Source organism: Rhineura floridana, chromosome 9 (assembly GCF_030035675.1).
Source record: "Rhineura floridana isolate rRhiFlo1 chromosome 9, rRhiFlo1.hap2, whole genome shotgun sequence".
Taxonomy (NCBI): domain Eukaryota; kingdom Metazoa; phylum Chordata; class Lepidosauria; order Squamata; family Rhineuridae; genus Rhineura; species Rhineura floridana.
In genome coordinates, this window is record NC_084488.1 from 41,790,654 (window position 1) to 41,816,971 (window position 26,318).

The 26,318-nt window shown below is 38.2% G+C and overlaps 1 protein-coding gene across 1 annotated transcript in view; it reads left to right on the top strand.

Annotated features, from left to right (window-relative positions):
* The window catches only part of DCTD (dCMP deaminase), a 36,035-nt gene extending 16,833 nt beyond the window's left edge, over nucleotides 1-19,202 (top strand). The window contains exons 2-7 of the mRNA XM_061583881.1: nucleotides 2,520-2,631; nucleotides 10,153-10,288; nucleotides 11,738-11,854; nucleotides 15,721-15,817; nucleotides 17,945-18,019; nucleotides 18,246-19,202. Coding sequence (XP_061439865.1) covers nucleotides 2,520-2,631; nucleotides 10,153-10,288; nucleotides 11,738-11,854; nucleotides 15,721-15,817; nucleotides 17,945-18,019; nucleotides 18,246-18,249 — 541 coding nt within the window. The 3' untranslated portion in view covers nucleotides 18,250-19,202. The remainder of the gene's footprint in view (nucleotides 1-2,519; nucleotides 2,632-10,152; nucleotides 10,289-11,737; nucleotides 11,855-15,720; nucleotides 15,818-17,944; nucleotides 18,020-18,245) is intronic.
* Nucleotides 19,203-26,318: the final 7,116 nt, after the last annotated feature.

Below are 26,318 nucleotides of genomic sequence, written 5' to 3' on the forward strand. Positions count from 1 at the left end.
TGTACTGTTCTCCTAATTTGGCTGATTTGCTTAATTTGATTTGGCTGATTTGTCACCTGCCCTGTTAGTTAAAGCTGTAAATAGGTTATTTGGTCACATTGAGTGGATTGTGGTCGAATTTAACAAGGTAGGGTTTGGTGACCACCCTTAGGCACCCTTCAAGGTGATTGGTGGATTCTGAGGTCTGCCTTCCAGGTTGTGCGGCCGGTTGGCAGGATAAGGCTCACCTTTGGGGCTAACCTATAACACCCACTCAGAGGTTCTGTGGCCCTGAGGGGGAGTGGATCAGGAAGGCCTCCCTAACCACCCTGTGGGGATGGGGCCCAGAAGAAGGGCGGTGCCCTCGCCCAATGGGGGTTAGATAAGCTCCATACTGGCTCTGCAGATCATTCTACCATGCAATCAAGCATGTAATTGGCTTTATTCAATAAACGTGGCCCTTGATTTACCCACACCTCATCTTGTCTTGCTTCTTCATTTCCTGGCTATGCGCTGCAAATAGAATTGTGAATTGGAAGCAGCACGCTAGCTTTTCATTTCTCTCCCCCCCATCTTTGTCATTGGAGCCTGCTTTTGCTTGTGTAGGCTCCCCACACAATGTAAAAGCCTGCTTTTCCTGGATTCTGCATAGTGTGGGAAGCCTCCATGAGTACAGGAGGCGTCCTACTGCAGACACTTGCTGTCCAACTCATGGAGGGCAATGGGTGGAGCTAATGCACTTGGCCCTGCTCTTCCCACTTTGGTAGTACAGTGCCTGTTTGCACTTAATTGACCCTCCACTGTGTCAGTCAACACCTCTTAATTATCAAAATAGTGTTTCAAGAATAAAGAACAGTGTGTACAAAAAAGGATTTAAAAACTTTTCAAAATTATAAAGCAAATATTAAGTATGCAGGGTGCTTGAAAACAAAGTAAAAACAAACAGCAGACAGCAGCAACTGAAGAAGAGATGAAGAGGAAATCAACATTCACTTCGGATATTGTGTTTGAGGACTAATAGCAAAGGAGAAGATCATTATATCTTTATGCATCCTTTTGTTGAGCTTTAAGCGCAACATGAAACTCAAACGTGAAACAGGTTATTGGAGCAAAAGAGCTGCTGCTCCAATATATCTGAACTCCAATATTATACAGACTATTAGTGGTTTCCTGGACTTGTACATTGTTATGTGGCTAACAATTACAAAACTTTTAATCTGCACTTTAAGCACAAAAAATGCTTCAAGGTTTGTTTTGAACATTAGAAGGAATAAAATAAAAGGATACAAGTGTATAGCATTACATGATCCTTGCAGGTGAACTTCTAAAGGAGTTATTTCAAACGGTCATTTTCTAGAATGCAGATGTGGGTTATCTCCTTCCAAAGAGAGGTAAATGAGATGTGTACTAGGAAATGCTGGCATGAGAGAGGTGTCTGGTATACATACAATGTACAAATTAGAGTTTTAGACCAATGGTCGAGTGACAAAAGGTCAGGCTGGCAGATGGAATATAGTTTTTTCAGAGAGTTGAAGGCAGGTTGAAAGAGGGAAGCTGCTTGTGGTGTGTGTTGGAGGCAGAATTGGGGTGAGTGTAAAGCAGTTGGACAACATAAATATGTGTGTACACGATGAGAAGGAAAACCTCTCACAAGTCTCAACCCACTTTTAACTGTCTTTGAATTTTTCCTCTCTATTCTACTTAAGTATCCAGAGAATGAGACTATAGTGCACATAAGCTGCACTCTTTCAGTCCAATATTTGTTTTGAGTAAGGAGTTTGTTTGAAATGCTTTTTGGGGGTTTGTTGTACTACCTGCCTATTAATGTTTCCTGATTGCAAAGTTTTAAAAAATGGGCCATTACCGACTGTTTGGAGACTCCTACAAAAAAATTCAAAGATGGAGCACTTAACTCCTGACATTAGAATGTATGTTGGCAATGCTCCTTATGGGCGATGTAACTGAAGACAATGACACCACAATAAATGTTCAGCAAAAGATGCCTCATATTCTGTTTTCAGCTTTTAGCTGTAACAAATGAAATTGCTCCATATGATTGCAATTAGAATAGTTGGTCTAAGTGGTATCTCCGCTCAGGCAACTTAATGTCAGTAATGCTGGAACAAAGAACGTAACCTTTTGCATGTTTTTCCAAAGAAGGTAACACTGAGGGATAGATAATAGTTGGCATTGCACTGCCTAAAGACTGCAAATTGCTGCTTTAAATGAGATGATTCAGTCTCCTTTTGGCCTTTTTGGTTTACAAAGAAGTGTTGCTCATAAGGCACTGGGCAGATATGGAACACTGATATTCTCCACTATTAAATTCTTGATTTGAAACTATAACCTTCCTGGTCAGATGCTGCTCTATTAGTAGTGCTAATTAAACCCTGGTGTCACTCTGGAATTTTACACCATAATAATTGACTTGTTTCCAGAGACTCAAACACTGGGGTCAAAGTACACCTAACAGATTATTTTCAAAAATAAAACAGTTCATGCAAATTGTAACCATTAGTGTCATTTTATTTTACTTGTAGGTATGGCTGTGAAACGCCCTGTAAAAAACGTGATGACTATTTGGAATGGCCTGAATATTTCATGGCTGTAGCTTTCTTGTCGGCACAGAGGAGCAAAGATCCAAATTCTCAGGTAAAAGTATGAGACCCAGGCAGGCTATGCTGCGTTGTCATAAAATCATATGGTAATAGGTTTCTCGCCATTCAAAGTAATCTAATTATAAGACTATAAAGTTACAACAAAAGAAACTTCTGTGAGGATTCAATCTGTATGGTGGTAACTTGAACTATTTTTTTTCCTTGGAAGCTTGTTCTTAACACTAGACACAGAAGCTGTGTTGTTTTGGTTCCGTACAAATTAAATTGCTTTCAGTTTAGAAATAATACATCTGATGAGAATAATTGTAGAAGAAGCTAGTATATTTGAGATTAGAGTTTGATCTAACTATAATATGGCATGTTGTCACAAAGCTTCTAAATACTTTTTGCATTTTTCTTGCATATCAAGAAATGGGGGGGAGGGTGATGTCACCCAACAAGGATGGTGCCTTAGGTCTGCTCTCCGCTACTCCTGGGACTAATTCTTAAGCTTTTAAACCACCCAAGCCTTCAACCGAATTTCACAAAGAGGTGTCTTGCCTTTCTGATGATTGAGAACATACAGTGTGCTAAAAATTTGGAACCTCAAGCAAACCCTCACCAAGATCTAGCAGGAGGCCTGAAACGCCAGAGAGGAAATTATATAAACGCTGCCGTGTCTCCAAAGGCCCCTAGGAGCGGTAAGGTAGACGTTGGTCTCATGTCTAATATTCTGGAAAAATTTAGAGAGGATATGTTTTCTGAATGGGAGAAAACTATATGTCCTCTACAACAAGAAAGAATTAACAACTCAAGTAAAAGAAACTGCACAAGTAACAGCAGAGCTGAAGGAGCAGGGAATGAAGCACAAGGCGGCCATTAAAGCCCTATCACTTGAGCACAATAATATAAAGAAGCAGATTGCTGACCTGGAGGATTGCTTCCGCCGCCAGAATTTGAGAGGGAGAGGGGCCATTGAACAAGCGGGAGAAACAAAAGAATCTACTTGGTAATGTGGCTGAATGATCAATTTCCTGAAGTGAAACTGACAGAAGAAGATATTGAAAGAGCTCACAGAGCTTTATACTCCAAGCCAAAAGGGGGGAACACCCTAGAGATATCCAAATAGGATTCAACAACTACGCCCTGAAGGAAACGATTTCTCAGACGATTACAGCCCTGGAATCTTTAGAATGGAAAGCCTCCCTGTCTCTGTCTTTCAAGATCTGAGCCAAGATACACTTCAAAGAAGGAGAGATTTCAAACCATACACAGATTTGTTCTGCAAAGCAGGTCTGCAGTACAAGTGGGGATTTCCCTTCAAACTACTTCTAAAAGCAGACGGGACCACGCACATTATCAGCTCACCCAAAGAAGCTAGTGACTCATGGGTCTAAAACCAAGCATCAGTGAAAATATGGAAGCCATTTCTGACAGCTCAAGCGAGGAAGAAGACAGCTTAAAATAGCGAGAAATGAGAAAAGGTGGCAAAAGTGGACGGCGCTTTAACTCAAAATCGTAACTTATTTAGCTAATGACTTTAAGTCTTTACACTCTGCTTAAAATGGTTCATAAAGAAAATCAGTACCTCCTAATTATAAAAACAATGTATAAATATAGCATCAGAGATAATACTTATTACACTAGGCTTGTTGGAAATGTACCCGCTTGGGTTGGTTATAAGGGGGGAATTAAAAATTATCACTTTCACAACTAATTTTTAAGATTAAACTGCACTGTCCCGGGGGGGGGAGAAGGGGGGCACTTAACTAGTTCACCTCCACAGTTTCATACTGAAGTGAAGGGATTTTGTCTCTTTAATTCTGGGCTCCTTTCTGAGGACTCCAGCGATATGAAACGGGAATTATGTTTTCATGTTTACGGGGGTGTTGGGGGGGTGGGAAAGGTTTGTTATGGGGGAAGGGTACTTATGTTTTTATTGAGAGAAAATTAAATATGAAAATGGTAGTGCTTAAAGGGAGTATACTTTCGCAGTCTTTCTTCTTAAATACTAGTGCATGATTTATCAATTATGTCCTGGAATGTTAATGGCCTGGGGACGGTGGTCAAAAGGAAAAGAGTTGCTAAGTTTCTATACAAGAACAATGCAGATATTATATGTCTCCAGGAGACTAATGGGAAAAAAAAGGTTCCAAAACTCCAGGACTTCCCCCTAGAGAAGGAACTTGGTTCTCTTCCCCAGGTTCCTCCAAAGCCAGAGGAGTGGCATTATGGTTAGCTAATAGGATTGGTTGTGTAGTAGACTTGCTCACAGACTCCCAAGGCTGATATGTGTTAGTCAAAGGTACAACTGATGGTGTAAAATATACACTGAGTTCTGTCTATGCCCCAAACACAGCACAGTTAACCTTGTCAGATTTCTTTGCCCAACTAGAACTATTCCAGGAAGGTAAACTAATATTAGGAGGAGACTTAAACCTAGCACTAGACCCACTCCTAGACAGGAAGTCTGAGTGTTCTAATACCACACACAAGACAGACTCAGGACTATCCGCCCCGTTGAACTCACACAAGCTGGTAGATTCTTGGATTTTTTTGCACCCCCTAGATAAGGATTTCAGCTTCTATTCATACTGCCATCGTGCATACACAAGGATAGATTGCAGCCTACTTACAGATGATCTCTCTGCCCTCAAATCAGCCACAATTAACTCAATAATTATTTCAGACCATGCCCCAGTCTCTATTAAACTAAGTTTTACCCCACAGCAACACAGACCTTATTCATGGCACTTGCTTCTAAACCTTCTTCAGAACGTTTTGGCTTCTGATAAAATTATTCAAGACATTAAACAATTTCTTCAAAATAACAACAATGAATCTCACAGCCCAACAGTTATTTGGGAAACACTTAAAGTGGTAGTTTGAGGCACAATGATAAGTGAGCAGAGCAAAATACGTAAAGAGAGAGAATTGGTAAGGTTCACATTACTTAGTCAAATAAAAGATTTGGAACACCATCATAAACTAACTGGAGACCCAACCACCTTTACTGAGTGGACCAGGAAAAGAATCAGAATTGAGATCCTTGGAGGTGGCTAAAATCTCAGCAGCATTGCAATTTGTGAATCAATCCTTTTATGAATTTGGGGACAAAAATTCAAAACTGTTGGCAAATAAACTGAGAAACAAACAAACCAGGAATAAAATAATAGCATTAAAATAATTGGACAACCATTTTTTTTTAACACAGAGGAAATTCTGGATAAATTTTGTAGCTACTATTCAACATTATATGAACCTGATAATCCAGAAACCCAGTCAATAAATGAGTGTCTTTTAAAGCATGGTACTCATCAATTGAGCCAGGAACTTGTAGAATACCTAGACAGGGAAATAACAGTTTTGGAAATCTCAAACGCTATTAACAAACTTAAACTAAATAAAACACCAGGTCTAGATGGTTATAGTGGTGCTTTCTATAAAAAAATACAAAGATTTATTAACCCCTCTCTTACAGAAACTCTTTACAGATATTCAAAGGGGTTGCCAAATCCTGAATTCTTGGAAAGCCACATGTATTATTGTTCTGCCCAAACCAGGCAAAGAGGAGGAATCAGTCGAGTCTTACAGACCGATATCTCTTATAAATATAGATGCTAAATTGTTCACTAATATTCTCTCAGATAGTTTAGCTAACTTAGCCCCAAATTATATTCACCCTGACCAAGCTGGATTCATTCACTTCCACTCATTAGCTGACCTGGTCTGCAGGATGCTGATCGCAATCTTCCACACTAACCTTAGGAAAAGTCAAATGGCCTTGGTGTGCAAGGCTTTCAACAAAGTGGAGTGGAACTTCTTATTTACTGTACTAGAACACATGAAGTTTGGTCCTATTTTCCTTCAGGTTTTGAGATCACTATATAAGGGCAGTTCTGCTTGCATCAGGGTAAATGGTAGGGACACCAAACACTTTTTCATAAACAAAGGTACAAAACAAGGTTGCCCGCTTTCACCTATTTTATTTTCCTTTGCACTTGAACCTCTTGCGAATGCAGTAAGACACAACCCTGTAATAAAAGGGGTTACAGTAAATGGTCAGACCCATTAGCTCAATCTTTTTGCCGACGACATAGCTCTGATGTTGTCTAACCCAGAGGAAGCAATTCTAGCATTAATGAAAGAAATCCAGACCTATGGGAAGTGGCAGGTCTTGAGATTAATTTTCAAAAATCAGAACTTTTAAGCTTTAATATGCCTCCAGAATTGACCCCAAAATTACAAGATATCTCCAAACTGAAGATATGCTCCAAGTCATTCAAATATCTTGGAGTGGTGATCCCCAAAAACCTATCCAAATTAATGCAATTATTTTACTCCCTTAATTAAGGAAATAATATGTATGCTAAAAGAATGGTCCCAATTCTCCTTATCATGGCTGGGCCGGATTGCGGCAATAAAAATGTCTGTTTTACCCAAATTTAACTTTTTATTTCAATCCATTCCAATACTGATTCCAAAAGACAAACTAACAATTTGGCAATAAATTATTAACAAATTTATTCACCAAGGTAAAAAAACCCAGATTAATCAAAGATACTCTTTATAGGTCCCCCAAGAAAGGTGGTCTGGGCATACCTAACCTGCAACTTAATCATGATGCATCTCACCTAAAAAGCACAATACCTCTACTGCAGGAATTTACAAACAAATCTTGGATTGGCATGAAAAGAGTGGGTACTTCTTTACAAGAATCCAGAGGTCTCCCATTTGTGATTCATATGAAGAAAAATTAGATGCCATAGCTAACCCATTTTTGAAAAATAATTTAACAATTTGGAAAACTGACACTCAAAGTTAACCCCCCCAATTTCGCCTTCAACCCCTATTCTCAATCATCCCATGTTTTATGAAAGGAATAAATTTCAGCAGTCCAAAGATTGGGAAAAGGCAGATCTTTACCGCATTAGAGACTTTTACGTAGGTAGCCATCCCAAAACGCCTGACCAACTAAACTTTCAGCTCAAGGAAATTAAAACATCCTGGTTTCAACATCACCAAATTCACCATTTCATCACAATGCCAATTATCATCCAGCAAGTGACAAGACCCCTAAACCCCTTTGAATCTTTCCTTGCTCAATCTTGGGGAAATGGCAAGTGGGCGTTATCAAAAATATATGGCATATTACTAGAGACAACAGTAGGTTCCTCTATAAACCATAAAGTCCCTTGGGACAAAGACCTTAGTCAAAACATCAGTGAAGCTGACTGGAAGGATATTTGGACTAGAGACCCTTTCAAATCTGTTTCTTCTAGAATCTGTGAAAATGCACTGAAGCTGATTTTCAGAACGTACCTCACTCCGCACAGCCTGTATAGAATCAATAACAAGCTCTCCCCCTTTTGTTGGAGAGAGTGCAGGGAGCGAGGTACATTTTATCATATGTGGTGGTCTTGTGTGCTGATTGTTCCCTTTTGGGAGGAAGTAGTTCGAATCCCCACACAGCCATGAAGCTCACTGGGTGACCTTGGGCAAGTCACTGCCTCTCAGCGTCATGAAAACCCTATTCATAGGGTCGCCATAAGTCAGAATCTACTTGAAGGCAGTACACAATACAATACATTTAATGAAATCAACAAGATTACCAATCAATTCCTTCATTTAGACCCATCTCTGGCTCTGTTACTTATCGCTGATGAAGCAAGAATTAAATCATACACAAAACCTTGACAAACTTTTTATAGCAGCACGACTGGTGATAGCTGCTTCCTGGAAAACACTTGACCCACATATGATTCATAAATGGTATCAGGAAATGTGGAAATTAGCACTTATGGAAAAACTAACACATAGTTCAAAAGCAATGAGACAAGGAATAGATGCAGGCAAGTTCTATGAACAATGGTATAGCTTTATTGTTTTTGTTAGTCAAAGTGATGGGGCTTGCAAGCCTCCAGCCTCGCATGGTCAGATTTGGCGGTCCACATTGGGATAATTATCTGGAAAACAATGCAGGACAATAACCATTTAATATGTGCTTATCTCCCTAGAGCATTATAGGTACAATAACTCCTATTGTCAACTGCACTATTTTCTCTCATTGTTGTATAAGTTATATTTGTTTTGTATTCTGTTCTACCCAAAACCAATAAAAACATATTTTTTTAAAAAAAAAATAGGGGCAGACCAGGTTAGCCCACAAAGCACTACAATAATAAGCAAATATGGGGTTAATTTGAAATGTTTGTACTTCCTATGTTTTTATACTGAGTTCTTATACTGGAAACTTTTTTCTTGTTCAGCATAGTGCAATTTGAATGAGGCAAGCACAATCTAGAGTGATGCCTTTGTCAATGCTGGAACATTTTCTGTGTTGTAGGTCAGATGAGGCTCCCTTGAGTTTGGCTCAGCATTCAGATGCTGCAAAACTAGTATAGGCAATATGTTTCTCAACTGCCTGCAGGCTTTAGAACTTGGAGTCTGAAGGCTATTGATAAATACCTTGTATCCACTACACAGACACGCATAATCACACATGCTCACACACTTTTAATACATCCATAACACATCCTGACCTGGGCCCTGGGGAGAGTGCCAGGGTCCACTTTGAGAGTACTGGTGTTCTGGAATAGGTCTGCAGGCCAGAGGTTCCCCATCCCTGCTTTAAATTGACATCAAACAGGCATTTTGATCTTACTTCTTGGCAGCTTGTTTTCAAGCACTTTTTCTTAAAAAAAAAATGCTTTGTGAAAGGTCACTTTTAATTGAGCAGGTGCTGTTTTTTAAAAAATGAACTAGAATCATACAGTTTGCTTGTTTATATTAATATTCAATTAAACATTTCCAAGGTGGTTTACAATAATCAATAAAAGAGTTGACAACAATAGAGCACAGTGCTAAAGCTATTCTAAGAACATTCACAGCAGAAATAAAAATATGTCAGATTTAAAATCTGGGAAAATAAAACAGTATTTGCTTGGCGTCAAAAAAAGTTTAAAGTAGAGACTAGAGAAGTCTCCTTTGGGGGACAGTTCCACAAGTGGGGGTGGTAAAACCAAGAAGGCCTTCTTCCCAGTCATCATGTGCCTCAGCTGAGCTGGGACATCTTAAAGACTACCTCACTAGAAAATCTTAGTGTAGAGACAGATGGATGTAAGAGAAGATATTCCCTCAGATACCCAGGTCCCAAGCAGTGCAGGGTTTTAAGCACTTTTAGTTGCATATCTGAAATGAACTGAAAGCAAGTGGAGCTCTTAAATATTACTGAGATGTGTGTGCCCAGTCCCAGTAAATAGCTAAGCAGTTGTGTTTTGAACGAACAGCAATTTCCAGTCATACTTGAAAGGCAGCTCCATTTACCAGATAGTTATGATCTGACGAAGTCTCTTGGATGGGTTGTAGCTGGGGCCTAATTCTTAGCTGGTGAAAGGCCCTCCATATGTCTAAGACCACTTGGGCCTCTAAGCAACCGAGCTGGATACCTCAGACTACTAACCTCTTTTCTTTATGGGGAACTACAGCCTTGCCTAGAACAGACCAGAGAAACTGACTACTGGGCCACAAAACAAGTTGAGTTTTAGCAGTAAGCAAAGTGTTCATTCCATTTTAGGTTGGTGCATGTATTGTGAATTCAGAAAACAAGATTGTTGGGATTGGATACAACGGCATGCCTAACGGATGCAGTGATGACTTGCTACCTTGGACAAGAATAGCAGATAGTAAACTTGACACAAAATATCCGTATGGTAAAGAATACGTTTATACTAGATCCCTTGTTGTTTATTAAACAATATGCTTTTGTTTGTAAAATATTTTCTCTTTCATATTAAAGAAAGATCTCTGGTCTTTTAAAAAATTAGACATCCAGATAATGTTTTGTAACATTTTACTTTATGCTTAACTTTAGAGCCATACTGTATTCAGCTCCAGGAACAGTGACCTTCCCCTTCATGCGTAATACACCATTCTACTTGGATTTCTTCCTGTATTTACTGGGCTGTCAGCTGCGTATATGTTTCATCCTTATCAGTCAGAGCAGATTGTTCAGCTGGATAGTTTCCTAGATCACCTTAAGATACTAAAATTGGCTACTCATGATAATATAGTGGCTTAGCAAAATAATTTGTGCACTTTGTGATCAATCACAAAGCTTGGTATATTCAAAAGTCGACCAACAGACCAATTAGAATCTACCAGCTTCTGATGTCTTATCTCCTGTGTGCAAAGACAGAAACCTCACTTGTGTAACTGTCTCCTGTTGGAAACCATGGCAGTCTAACTGTCACTCAAGTGACCTGTTGGCCTGCTGCTGATACACAGCATTGCCACAGTTTCCAGCAGGAGCTCAAGACAGATTACATAACTGTTAACCTTTACATTCTACTCAGTATGAAACCATTTAAACATTCTTACAGTTTTATCTGTAAAACAGCGTGATTTCTCCACAACCATAAAAAGTTTGTCTCCCTTCTTGTTACATTACTGTTCTTTCACAAGAGCCTATGGTGCTTTTGGGGACTTAGAAATAACGTGTTCATCTTGTGATTGTTCCAAGCTGACCTTTTAGCAATTAAAACTGCATGAGTAGGTGCTAGTGATGATAGTAACAGTATGACATGATTGTCTATTAACTGTATTCTTGCTGCTAGACACCTTTTCTCAAGCTTAGTTGCCAGTAATCTTATCTGGAGGCAAGAACTGGTTGGCTTTACTTCATAGTTCCCTTTGCTCTTAAGAACAGAAAGAGCACTTGCATAATCAAAAGAACATTTCTATCCATGCATGTAAACACACAAATGAGCTCCTTTCTATTGGCAATTAGGTGCTCTCTGGGAGCACTGGTGCTGTGAGATATTACCACACTTAGGGCGACTAAAGCTACTTGGCCTTCAGCCTATGGCTTTGTTTCGTCCTGTAGGTGTTCAAAAATGGCCATGTTAATATGCTTAATGATTTCATTACTCACCAAAAGCCTTGCCAGATTGCTTGACCTTCATTGATCTTGGTATTTCTGGATTATGTCCCCCTCCGCTTCCACGCACTAAATTTCTCTCTTGTGAGACAGATTGTGCTGGCTGTTTGCTTTTGGAAAGATGCAAGCATTTGCAGCGTAACACTTTGTTAAGTTTTAGATTGATGACTCACTTTAATGAATGCTCATATGAATATTTGTTGTTCTTTTTATCTTTAATCAGTGTGTCATGCTGAACTGAATGCCATAATGAACAAGAACTCTGCTGATGTTAAAGGCTGCAGCATGTATGTTGCCTTGTTTCCGTGTAATGAATGTGCAAAGCTCATCATCCAGGCAGGTAAAGAAAAGCACCAGCTTGATTTGTCAGTGTTTCTGCACTGCCTGTTCACAGATGTATTTGGCTTTTGAATTGCGGCTGTTTAGATCAAAATTAATTGCACTATCAACCTTTAAGACATTTCTTGTGTTTTCTATATTTGAGTCGTGCCAGGTTTTCCTCTACTAATTGCATTCTCTGTGATTCTTAGCTTTTTTAATTTAAGTTTGCAACTTCCTCAACCAAGAGCTGCCAAGGAACTGTGCAGGCATTGCATATAATTAATGTCAATTTGCAACGCTCTGACACATTGTGAACAGAACATGGGGTATGGGGGGAGGGGGAGAATAAACTATGTGACAAGATATGCTGGGAGTATGTATATGTAACATTTTAATTTGAACATTAGAAATGGTAGGTACTTGAAGATTTTTTCTCTGGTCATAAATGTCATAAGCTATGATCTCACTTACAATCATAGCTTTCATTACAGTAGTGATAAATCTTCACACTTGCGGCAGGTGTGCTGATCATTAGCCTTTTCTTCAGATTATTAGAATCTAGTAAAATGGTCATTATTATGACAAGATGCAGAGAGAAGGCTTGTATATTTCACAGACTCCTGCATTCTGGGGGGAAAGGAATGTGCACTCTACAGGTTCTCTGTCAATGAGAGTCAGGCCAACTGCTGTCAACCTTGCTTTCCCCTCACTGCAACATTGTCCCCAGCTGCAGCACTTTACTTTGGGAAAGCTCCATACCAGAGCAGTAGAGCACATGCTTTGCATGCAAAAGATCCCAGGTTTAATTTTCTGCATTTCCAGGTCTGAAATTCTGGAAAGCCCCTGCCAGTCAATACAGACAATACTGAGCTAAATGGATCTATGATCTGACTCAGTGTAAGGCAGTTTCCTATGTACTGTCACTACATGAATGAATGGCAACCTTTCACTTGGGATAAAATACTTGGAGGAAGATGCTGACCTGCTTTGCTTTACTATTCCTGCTAGTAATGAGTCCTGCAACAGGGAATAAGCCACTCCACCTGTCTACCCACCCTGTTCACAATTCTCCTGCCAGCCAGGAGGTTGTTTGTTGAGTCAGAGCTGACTCTGGAAGGGGAGGAGGAGAATGGAGACAGCGACAGCTAATTGAATGACATTCTTACCCACAGACCAAATGAGATGGCCACTGCAACATGTCAGGTTGACCCAGTAGGGTTGACTCTAAAGAGATGACATCAAGGGAGCCAGTCCTTCAAGGTCACCTTGAGGACAAAGGCACCACCCCTTTTAATTTTGTAATTTTGAATTTCATTATCTGGTAGGAGAAAATGAGTGATACATTATTGGGTGGAAACTGGAATTTTGCATGTGTTTGGGGTTTTTTTTTTTTTTTTTGCTGTCTGGGTTAATGCCACTCACACTTTAAGTGTGAGAGTGAACTAGTATAGAGTAGGACCCTACCTGGGTGGGAGCCAGGGAGGGAGTAGTAGTAGTTTGTTTGTTTGTTAAACTTGTATGCTGCCTTTCCTCCCAAACATGCTTGTGTGACACTGTATTGCCCTAGATCAGCCTTTCCCAACTAGTGGGCCACCAGATGTTGTTGGACCACAACTCCCATCAGCCTCAGCCAGCATTGCCAATGGTCAGGAAAGATGAGAATTGTGGTCCAACAACATCTGGAGGCCCACTAGATGGGAAAGGCTGCCCTAGATAGAAGTGAGTGATTGTACATTATACTTTTATGCTGCCTGGGACTTTTCTGGGGAAGAATTGGGCGTGCAACCTGTTTTATTTATTTTGTTTAAATGTTGATGTTGTTTTATGTGGAATTTTTATGGTATTTTTGGATCAGATTTTTATTTCTAATATTTTCTTTTTAACCTTAAAATATTTTGTGTTCCTGTGAATTATGCTGCTTTAACTATAGATCATTATTGTATTTGTATGTAATTCTTATTAGTATTGTTTCATATTTTGTAATTGTCTATTTGATTATTTAAGACCAGTTGTAAACTGCTTTAAGATTCTTTTGGGAATGTGAAGTGGTATAGAAAGGATTTAAATAAATAAATAGATGTAAAATAAGTATCAATATAATAAAATATGTAAGGTACATAAACATAAATAGGATTTAATATTACCTTTTTAGTACTCAAGGTTCATTTTGAAGCATTTTATGACAGATGCAGCCTTTGAAATTCCTTAACAGCATTGTAATTATTTCTTAGTATTTGTTCGAAATAATACTTCATTTAATGATGTGTGGTGTAGTGGTTAAGGTGTTGGACTCTGACCTGGGAGACCAGGGTTTGAATCCCCACATAGCCATGAAGCTCACTGGGTGGCCTGTGGCCAGTCACTGCCTCTCAGCCTTATGAAAACCCTATTCACAGGGTTGCCATAAGTCAGAATCGACTTGAAGGCAGTACATTTTTAAAAAAAATATTGCAGCATTTTACAAATCTTGTCCCATCTCAATTCTGCATAATAAACTCATTTGTCATTGTATATCTTTACTATTTCACTGCTGCTTATAAAATAAAGGGCAATAGTTGCTTAAACTGTTTCCTTTACAAACATTGCACAGGTTCATTGTTGATTATCAATGATGGATTTTTCTTTGACTGTTCTTTGTCTGTTCAGGATGTGTTCAGGTTGTAATATTGACATGTTGACAGAGCGGGAAAATGTGTAGGATTGAGCTTAGCACCCTCACAGTTAATGGTTGCAGTAAATAGGGTGCGAGGAGCTGTGGAAGCAGAAACAGAAATTGCAAGAGTTATGAGTGCTTTGAAATTGTCTAGGATCTGCTTTAAGTAATTACCTGGGACTTACCCTATTGCGTTTTTAAGGATGAATTCATGATACATATGAATTCCTCCGAGAAGAGATGTCTCCTGTCTTTCAGTGTAAAACATTGTGCACACTGATGGACACTAATAGCTTCACATTCTGCAAACAGAAATGCTAGCAAAGTAAAAGACAATTGGGTAGCAACAATTTCACTGTTGCAGTTCATTGCGTGGCAGTTCATCTACTCTAGTTTTCTATATACATCCCACAAATAACTCTACAGATCCACATACAAACAAAAAAAATATCATTTTTTTGGTATTGTTACCCCTTCAAGTGCTAGACCTGAAAATCCTGAGGCTGAATGCTTCCTCCCTCCACTTGAGGGTAAGAATAGAACTTTTGGCCTCATTACCGATCTCATCCCTCTCCAGATGAAGCTTCTTTTTATTATAGCAACATTATATGACATAATATTTATGCTCTGGATCTGTCATGCTGGTTCTAGTTTTTGCTGATGTTGGCTGACCTATTTTAGCTTGTTTGTAACATGCAGTATCAGCATGTCTTAATTCTTTAACTGGTAACAGAAGTGATTTGGTTTAAAGACAACTAGGTGTGTTATTTAGAGAGCACATTGAACAGGAAACAAATTATGTGTCTAACCTGTGGGAAAATTCCCAGGTCTCCAAACAATCTAGTGTGTGAACATAACTACTTTTGTGCAAATATTACCATGTGTCTTTCTAAAATCTGAGAGTATCTGCTCCCTATTTAGTCAAGCATATTGGCAGTTTCATACCAAAAGCAATTGAAGGGTTTGACCTTATAATTAAAATAGTGGCCATGCTTGATAGGGCTCTTGTTAATGCCCATGACCGACAGAACTCTGTGAGCAAGAGGCAGTCTTTTCCCTTTTCTCTTGGCAGCGGTGGGAAACCCTACTGCACATAAGGGGCTGCTTTATTAGGAGCATGGCCAATTTGCATAAATGTCTTCTGTTAAAAACATCTTTAAGTAGATGCTACTTTCTCTGAATGGACGTAAATATCTCTGCTTCTAAGTGTTGTTTCTGCTCACTTATTCTAGGTATAAAAGAAGTTATTTATACGTCTGACAAATATCATGATACTCTGGAGATGACAGCTGCACGGCGCCTGTTTGATTTAGCTGGAATTATATACAGGTGAGACGGTGCACAGGAGCTTGCCTCTTTTGTCCCTTCTTTCATATGCATCTGTGAGATTCTGGTGTGCAGCCATGGAGTCCCATGCCTAGTAAGAGATCTCTTACCAGTGATCTATTCAGTGATAGGCCTCCTTCATTTTGTATGCATCATTGTGTACGTAAGCAAAATGATTTCATTAAAACACTCAAAGGTTTGGGGCCAAATATAGGAAAATGGTTACCTGCAACAAACTTTTTCTGTAACCAGTTCTGCTAGCTACTATGCAATATGTCTGGATTTCTTGAAAAATCACGGTAGACAAGTTTGTTGACTTTCTATAGAGAAAAGCAGATCATAATTGCAACTGTTCATAACATAAATTCAGAGGCATTTGTATGGGGAAGATACTTTTGTGCAAAAATGTTTACCATCTTCTTACATTGTATAGTGTATCTGTAGTACAGCCAACATGAGATGGCTTCTGTTTGTACTCTGCAAAATAAGAACTTTTTGTTTACTGAAAAATATTGGCTGTACAACAGACATATTGCCCTACTGAATGAATTTAAAGAATATGGCAGTGGAGGTGTGACATGCTAGAGATAGTCTGTAGTTATTTCAAGTAAGCAGTTTTTACTAGTTAAAGCCTGATCTGAGGATTCCTTACTCAGAAATGAATCTCTTCCTTGTAAGAGCACAAAAGATTAGTCTTAGGTTGCAATCCTATACACACAGGTGAGTAAGTTTTGTTGGACTCATTGGGGTTTACTTTGAATAGACATGTATAGGATTGCATTGTGAATTGTTAGCCACAATTAAGTGATTGGCTTTAAACCACATAGAAGTAAACCCACCTGATGTATTGTGGGCACATACCTCTAGAGTAAATATTGAAAACCTGTTCCCCCCCCCCCAAATACATACCAAAACAATTCTACGATGGAAGAATTTTTGCCTGGGTATAACGAATTAGAGCTTTTCTTGGAATCCGTGGCCTGAAGATATGAGGGTAGATTTTAAAATGCACCAAGGGAGGTAAATGTGTTCAACAAATAGTTTGACACCTTTAACATGCTGCGGTGAAAGGCTAATTATTCAATCTTCAAAACTTGAAAATGTTTTATAGTAATGTAGAGCCTTCTTAAAGTTTCACATGTATAACAGTTCTGAAAGTGAAAATGATAGGCTGACTGCTAGCCCCTGGGCTAAAGTAGAAATCATGACCCAATAATGCAGCATTTGAAATTATGTTCTGAAGTTCTTCAGTGTATATATGTCTATCATGGGCATTTGATGAAGTGGAGACATAACACATTCTGTTACAAGTGAAATCTTTCCAGAACTTGCCCATGGTTAGAGTGCCTCCAGCATTTCCATGAGACAGTCTGGATAAAGTTTGTGCACAATCATCCTCCCAAACTTGTCCTTCACTCTGTTGGTTGTTTTTGCTTTCTCGTATTGATTTGTGAGGTTACGGCTATGCTTAATGAATCTCTAGAACTGAATTGTCAGGCTTAATGAGACACTAAATCCACATTATTTGCATAATCCTCTGTTTACTGGTAGATTGTAAAATACATACAGTCCCCAAATACCTTTCTCACTAATTGCTGCAGCAGATGCTCTAATGTAAAAGAATGAGCTTTGTTGGTGATACTCATTTTACAATTCTAAAGTTGTAACTTTAAAATTATTCCAGTTTCACTAGTTTATATTTTCTCTTCCTTGTATCATGCAGTATATTTTCCCTTTGCTCTGAGATTACTGAAGAAAACTTTGGAAGTTTTCAATGAAAAATTGGCATGAGAAAAAGATATCAAATGTTATAGAAAAACTGGTTATATGATGCCACCTCTTGCAGCTAGGTTGTTAGAAATCCTTTGACTTCTGGCTAATTTATGAACTCCAATAGCTGAAGAACATACAGACTAAGCAACCCCATGTGTCTTTTTGTCTTAGTCTTTCTTGTCCGGATTTCTCTCAGTATGGTGCACTATAATTGGCTCCTATAGAGATAAAACACAGAGTGAATCCAAGGATATTTTTTCCTTCTTAAAATTTAGTTGGGGCAAAGCAAACAAAATGTTTAACTATTTCGCTAGCTACTGTCCATCTCTCTCTCTCTCTCTCTCTTCGTTGTTTTAGGAAATTCAAACCAAAGTGCAGTAAGATCATCATTGATTTTGATTCAATTAACAGCAGATCAAGTCAAAAGCCTCTGTGAGTTACATCTAATTAAATCTCTAGAAGATTGTGATTATCCTTTTCTTAGAAGCTGCTAATGCCTTTCATCTTGAAGTTAGGCATAACTTTTTAATATCCCACTACAGTTTAAGTAGACATCTAAAGTATATGTCAGACCCAGAGAATGTTTCTTTTCGTTGCTGTATGTTTTAAGTTTTTACTTCCTGTAGTTTTCTAAATCTTCTCTAAATGGAACCTATAGGTGAGATCTGGACTTGTGTATGAACTATCGTATCCTGTACTTTTGTCTTCACTGTCCAAATGAAGAGAACCAAAGTTAGATCCAATAACCTGTGACTATTGGCGCTATCAGGAAAACTGGTGGACTGATTATATGATGACATATAAATGTAGGGGATGCATCTACTACTACTAGCAGGTATACATAAAGCTCAAACTAGTGAAAATGTTGCCTGTCAAGCAATATGGCTAGATATTTATATAACTGTCAAAATATTGAGTTGTGTGAAATCCATACTGGTACATTACACCTCAATATTTTACCAGATTTTCATCTCTTTAATTGCTTCTCCTGTTGCAGTGTAGCTTGTGAGCATGTGTTCAATTATATTTGAAGAATGTTTTGTATTGGATGTAGTTTTAGAGTAGCTTTAATTCCTTTTCCCCAAGATACCTTCCATTTAGCAGAGGATAAGTGAATAAATCATTAGGCGTTCACCTATGGGACCCTGTTTGGAACTGATTTTAATGTCTAAAAGGAAACTCATTTATTGGTTTAAATCTCTGCTAGACAATCCAGCACATTACAATTCTGGAACCAGCCTCTAAGGTAACTTAATCACTACTTTTCCTCTAAGGGAAATGAGGAGATTCAGTCCGTGCTAAGATTGTACATGCCAAATGTCATAATTACAGTTTTAGCTTGCTTTTAGTTGTTAAAAACTGGCTGTATGCCATTGGTTTCAGAAACACTTGCTAATGCTATCAGAAGCTTTCAGGATCTCCCCTTCAATCTGATTTTTTTAAAAATTAAATATGCCTAATTGTGTGTATTTAGAAAATGTTTCAGATCCCAAAACATGTTTTTTAAATATTGTGATGTTTTGCTGGGCTCTTATTTTATATGTTGAAACCATTGTCTATTATTAAGACATTATGAAATTTGGCTTGCTACCAGTATTATTAAAGTCTTATTAAAATCCTACTTTGTTGAAGTAGACTCATTATTATTATATTGCACTATGTGCTTGACTCTAGAGAGCTGCTGTTTCTGCAGTCATATGCAAAGCATATTTTGTATATTTGTGGTATTGTTACATAAAGTGTAATGATCAAAAATTACTTTGCTGCTGAAGAAGAGTCATGCTATAGTAGCAATTACATGTGAACGTTTAAAAGATGTTTTCTAATATTTAGCCACTTGAAAATACCCTCCAGCTTCCCCAGTTTACCATCTGAAATCTGACTTGATTATTTTTGGAAGTTTTATTTAATTTGTAGATTTGCATTCCTATTGCAGTGGATCAAGAAGGGCAAAATATACATTTTATTTTATATATTAATATATTTTTAATTTTATACACAAAGTGCGCCAGAAAAATTTTATATGTTTTACAGTGCGCTGCGAACCAAAAAAGTTTGAGAACCACTGAATTAAGGTTTACATAATAGTCTTTTTTAGCATCCTTATGGGTGGGGTAAAGGTACAATTTACAATTTCCTCTCTGTACCACTTTCCCATGTAATTCCCTTCTCCAGCCCCCCCGCCGCCCCCCCCCCATATGGCACACATTCGGGATAAATAGTTCTTGTAACAGACAGGAGCAGATAGGGAATCAAATAATATGGTGTGTTGTTATTGGTGCTTGAATTTTATGTGTGCATTCAGACCAACAAGGGCTAAATTGACTAAGAAATTCCAGGAAAAAGATCTTGGGGTCATAGTAGAAAAACTGCTGACCATATTTTTTATTTTATTTATTTAACAAAAATTATATACTGCTTGATTGTGAAAAAACCCTTATGGCAGTGAAAAAGACCTGTGGAACCTGTCCATAGTTCCTTTCATCATCTTGAAAGTAAGAATTGGATTGTTAATATGGTCTCACAGGGACTATTGTTTTAGTAGTGAAGACTCAAAAGCCACCAGTATCAAGGGGAACACACTTTCAGTTGAGGATAGAAAGGACTGGGGGCAGGGCAAAGCCCAACATTAGATAGGGACTTCCATTAGATCTTCCTCCAATTGTAATCCAAATTATAGCTTGAAGAAACAATGCAGATCTTCGGTGAGGTAAGCAACAGTAGGGGAATGATTTGGTACAGCATTCTATATGGTTGAGATGCCTCAGGGATAAGTAGAAAACCTCTTAATCTGTACTGGCAGAAAAAAAATCCTTATTCAACTCCAAAATGCAGCAGTCTGCACATGAGACTGCTCAAAGATGGGGGTATTCATTACTGTATATTAACAAATATTGTTAATATACTAACAAATATTAACAAATATTCTCTGCCTATGGACAGTATGAATTCGGAGAGGAAGTTTCAAGTCTTATTATTGAGCCAAGGGAGCATGTCAGGAAGGTTTGTGTTATGAAGGATGTGAGAAGTGATGTGGTGCTTTATATTGTATTTTCATTTTTGTATACAGTCTGAAATCTGTTAATACATGGATGGAGAACCTGATGCATTTTGATATTGTTTGACTACAATTCCCATGCTAGCTGGGTCTGATGCGAGTTGTAGTCCAATAACATCTAGAGGGCTGGGGTTCCCCATCCATTAGGATGAAGGGCAGTTTAGGAATGTTTAAAAATAAATAAATTGGAAGAATTTATAGTGTGTTTGAATCTAATAGAAATCCCCATTCAAAGCAAACATTTTATTTCAAACTCTACTAATAGGTATGAGGTTTTAGGAGCATGTTAGTGGATTGTTTCAGCCTTATTGAGAGTTAAACTGTCTGCCCAGTGCCTTTGACTGCTTTATTCAGTACTGGTAGAATCTTTAGCAAAGTATATGTTAATCAAAACATGCAGATATTAAATGTCTGATCACAACAGCCTTGTTCTTAATGCTGCAGATCTGGAAGATGAGTGGAATTGTGCTGCCCAGATATGCACAGAGACATCTCCCTGTTCTTGTTAATTGGGAAGTGCTTTAAACTGGTTGCCTTTAGAGGGAAATATTCTAGACAGGCAAGAGTCATTCTATAAGGAATTATTTGATAATTGAGGCATAATGATGCTAAATCTGAGAGGAGTGTTGCTGTCTGTCACGACCAATAAATAACACAAAGGACCCAAACTACTCAGTGGAATTTCTATGTTCAAATGAGAGACATACAGGAAAATAAGAGATTGATTTCTTTGTCACTCCTGGATGATTTTTAGGAACATAAGTGGGGAGATAGAAAAATAGAACCCTTACAGGCCTATAGGAGGTCATTCTCGGTCATTTGTTTATAAGTGATCAAAACTATCCAGAAAACACAGTCATAAGTAGGACCAATGTGCCTGAAGACAAGAATATGTAAAACAACAGAGCTGAATCCTTTGAATACTGTTGCTGTAATCTTCCAATTGCTGTTCTCTTTTTTTACTTAATGTGTATTCCATGTGCTCCTTGCATGGTTTAAAAAAAACCCCACACACCATAAGAAAGGAAATGTGGTATGGCTACCACACTTAATGCCTTCGAATTTTATTTTAGCTGGACACGCAACAGAGAAAGCTATGCTCTCCCTTTATGGATACAGGTTGGCTTTTACCTCTATGTACCTTGTTCTGGTTGGAATATTGTTGGATTAAAAAGTACCCATTACAATTTCTGTCTTTGTTAATAATAAAACGTTTAATAATGCATGCACATTGAAGAACATAATAATCCCTGAAGGCAGCGTTGCTATTGCTTCTACTGAATGAGTGATAGGAATGATTCATGTTGACCCTGCCATCCAAGGATCTTTTGGGTAATGGGATGGGGATTGCCTAGAGCACAAATTTTCAAATTTTTTGTCTAGAGGGACACTTTTAACATGGCTGTCGAACTCCTGGGTTTTTGTCATGGATCTGTTGTTCATTTTGAAGGATTTGGGGCATGTTCTAGAGTGTTCACGCAGGTTTATGGCCATATCAGTAGATTTTAAATATCAATGTGCAGCTGCAAAATTCAGCATAAAATCAGTAGTGATGGTCTAGATTCATTTCAGATAAGCTTTTCTACCTTTACTCATCTTTTCATTCAATCCCTGAATGAAGCTTAGGGTTCCTCAGAATACAGTTTGAACATTCCTGACTTGGATTATCCCTGTTGCAGAGAGCTTTGCACAGGTTCTCTCACATTTTATTAGCCAAGCATTCTCGGAGAATAAAAGAAACCCAGTAATGAAATGTTCACCTACATAAAATGTTTAATATGAGTTCCTTGGAAGAGCTATGAAATGTCCAGAGAGAGCTCTTCAGGAAAACCTCGGGCTTAACTGAGACATATTCCTTTTCAAATTAAGAGCAGTATATAAACCATTCCACTTTGAGATGATTATATTTATACTGGTTTTACTGGATTGGCCATTTGCCAATGCCAGAATGCAAGTATGGCAACGATAATTTTCTATTATAAATCCAATAACAGTTTATGGCTTTGTTCTTCTGGGGTCCTAATATCCTCTGATCTGGATATCTGGCTGATATCCTCATGTGAATTTTTCTTAAGCTTTAATTTTTGATAAGTTATAGAAATATGTCTCTACAAAAAATGAAAATTGGTGTGTGCTGAGTTTTTCCTTGTATTCGAGGAGGGCGGATAAGTCTCTCTCTGCCATAAAGAGGGTTCCTTTTATGCATGGGAGCTCTATGTTTTGTCCACAGAGTTCCTGCAGGTGCAAGTGTTTTACCTCAGTTGCAAAGGTGGTTCCATGTATGCATCCCTATTTCACATGCAGACCCTGTCCTTGTATGTCAAAAACCTACCATTCTCTATAGTCTTCTGTTTGGTGAGTGTCTGTTTTCTATATTCAGCAGAGTACAAATAATGGGCATGGGAAGCACCTTTGTAGCAATGCCAAATGCATTTTGTTTAGGATCCATCTTGTTTTTGAACCAGGACCTAGAAGAATTTATCCCTGAATATCTACAATAAAAAGGCCAAATAGACCGAAAGAAAACCAGTTAATATTGTTATGTATAAATTAACAATAACACATGCATTTGGCACTTCGCTGCTTGAACTATAAAGACACTACATGTCTTAACACTATATTGATGCACGTTATATAATATTTCATGGAGTTGGTGATTACCAAAACATGCGTATCATATCCCCACCCAATGCTCTGAGATCAATAACTAGGAAGACAGGGCTGCTGCTATAAAAAAAATTTTAGAACCCAGCATAAGGAGCCAGTGGTGGTCCTGCTAGTCTTTTCTATAAAATATATGTGTGACAAAGTTGCACCATGTATCAACTTAAATTTTATAAAGTAATAATTCAGTCACACCTCCAAATAACTTATTTTATCCTCTTAACTTAATTTTCCAAATGCTTGTGCTGTCATTGGTTATGTAATTTAAAAGGGGGAGGGGGTAGATGAAGAAAGGAATAAAGAGGGAGAGCAGGAAATCACTCAGAGTTGCAAAACTACTCCAAATCTCATGCATGTACCAGAACTGGGTTTCAGTGCTGGCCTAAGGGTTTCATCCTCTTGGGCTGACACTTAAGTTCATTGCATTGAATCTCATTCTTAAATCCACTGGCCAATCAAATATTTTTTGTTATTTAAGGCAAAATAATTTTGGAAATGCTATTTTCCTGTCTGACTTTAAAAGGAACAACAGGAATGTTTCTGCAACGCTTCTTGAGTTATTACTGTTTCCAGAGAAATAGGCTTTATCTAAGATTTATTCTTGTATACATGTTAGGCTGACACCTTTTTTCTTCATTTGGTTGTTGTTCCATCTAGGACTACAGGCATCTCAGCGGGGCATGTTGAGATGTGAGTAGTAAGCATTGCAAAAGCATGTCTACCTGTATGGGTTGTCTGTTTTCATTTGGAAAAAAAACTTGATAGCTGTAGTATGGGAGACAAGCTGTGAAGATGAAGCTTCGATGCCTTTATCTGAAAAAGTGGTGTTCAGTAAAGCAGGGCTGATCTTCCTCGTGTCTAGAAAGGGGACTTGGTCTAGAATAAGCACAGTTAACATGGGGAATAAAGTTTACATCTACTTCAAAGATAGTAAGGCCCCTGAAAAAAAGAGAGAATAGTGATGATCGCTATATTACTTTATAAAAAAATAATTATTAAGAAACTGGAAAATGAATCATATCAAAAACCCACTGACTTGATTAGGATTGTAGATTTTGTTAAGATAAATGCCATAGAAAACAGTATCTATCAAACAGAGTGGTGCAAACAATGGAACCAATTACCTAGGTAGGTGGTGGGATCTCCACTGAAGAGGCAGCTAGACAGCCATATTTTGGGTTTACTTGATGGCCTTGTAGGCCCCTTCCAATTCTACTATTCTATGATTCACAGAAATGCCGAAAGTGAAGGCATTGAATCTCAAAAGTGAGATTGATACCTACAGCGATTTTTTTTCTGGTAAGATTGCCTACTTTCAATTCACCCCAATAACACAGTGTAATCTGCAGCCTGCTGATTTATGCTTATCAAGTTGCTCTTAAGAGCATGAGAAGATCTGGCCAACTCTATCAATTATCAGCAACTTTATTTTCTGCAGGTGTAAATTCTGGTTCTATCACACAGTGATGTACAAGACCTATTGTGTCCATCCATAGCAATTTCATACCACCTATTTCATATGTAAAGAAAACTGCAATTGTAGATGTGATAAGGGCATATCTCAGTCCGTACCAGGTCTAAGATGGTTGGGAATTTCTTACTCCATATTTCTAACCAGAGCTTGGAAAAGTTACTTTTTTGAACTGCAACTCCCATCAGCCCTAGGCAACATGGCCACTGGATTAGGCTGATGGGAGCTGTAGTTCAAAAAAGTAACTTTTCCAAGCTCTGTTTCTAACTTATGTATTGCATAAATCACTTAAGAATGTGTGTTTATATTTCCTTCTGGCAAAGAGAGGTCTGCACTTTTGTTCAATCTCCCCACCTCTACTGAGACTTATGGGTTATAATTAAGTAGTTAAAAGCAAAGGCCACAATCCAGCACAGAGAGAAGTATGCTTAAACCCATTGAGTACCATGTCCATGTTGGATTGTGGCCATGATGGTTCACTCATATTGATTGAGTGGATTAACTCAGCAGCAAATTTAGGATTGCAACCAAAACGGAATATTTTCAAACAGCTGTTTAAATACTTAAATTAAGATTAATGGACTAGCATTAAAAAGCATCTGCATAATAGTTATAAAATAGCCTTTTCTTTATATTACAAAATACACATCTATTCTTGATAAATGAATGAAGTGAGGGGTGGGTGACTTTGCATAAGGAATATTTGCAAAGCAGCTAGAGACAGTTTAAAAATAAGAATATTTAAACAAATATAGTCTGAATGTAATGCAGAATCAATATAATATTCAAAGGGTAATAAATTAACACTGCATTTTAGACTCTGAAAGTACTAAAGATAGTAGATTTTTTGGGAAACTTCATTCAAAGGCTGTTCTTTACAAAGGTAATTGGAGGGAGGAGAAAAATGTAATATCTGAGATAATATCAATATGGCCAAGTGCAGGAGTCACTAATATGGCACCCACAGGCACATATGTGCCCACAGTGGCCCTTCCTGGTGCCCAAAAGGTGAATAAAATGAGGTTTCAAAGAAGCATTCTATTGTAGCTAATAGAATTGGTTGCAGTGTGTGTGTGGAGGCCACAACAGTTTCTCTGGTTTGCAAATCTGCTCATAGGTCCAGAAAGCTTGGTGATCCCTGGCCTAGTAGTTAGTGTAGTTGTTGTCTGAAGGAATGTGACAAATAGGTCTGGCCCTGTAAGCTGCTTGAATGAAAAACTGCCTGCCAGCTACATGGGAAAAGCAAAGGCCTAGTGCTTTTTTTGTGACTGTAGTCCCTGGTAGAGAATATTGACACATTTTATTTGCTGCCTGTGGCAGCCATTTTGTGCTGGCACCCATGACACTTTTAAGTACCAGCACCTCATTTTGTACCAAAAACAGCACTGCAAAAGGCCACTTCATCAGCAGACACAGAAGCTAAGATGTAAACAAGAAATAAGAATGTGGACAGCAGAGACTCTGTGGAGGTGTGGTAACAGGCACTTCATTTCCTCTGATACCTGCTCGAAGATAAATTCATTTAAGTATACAATTTC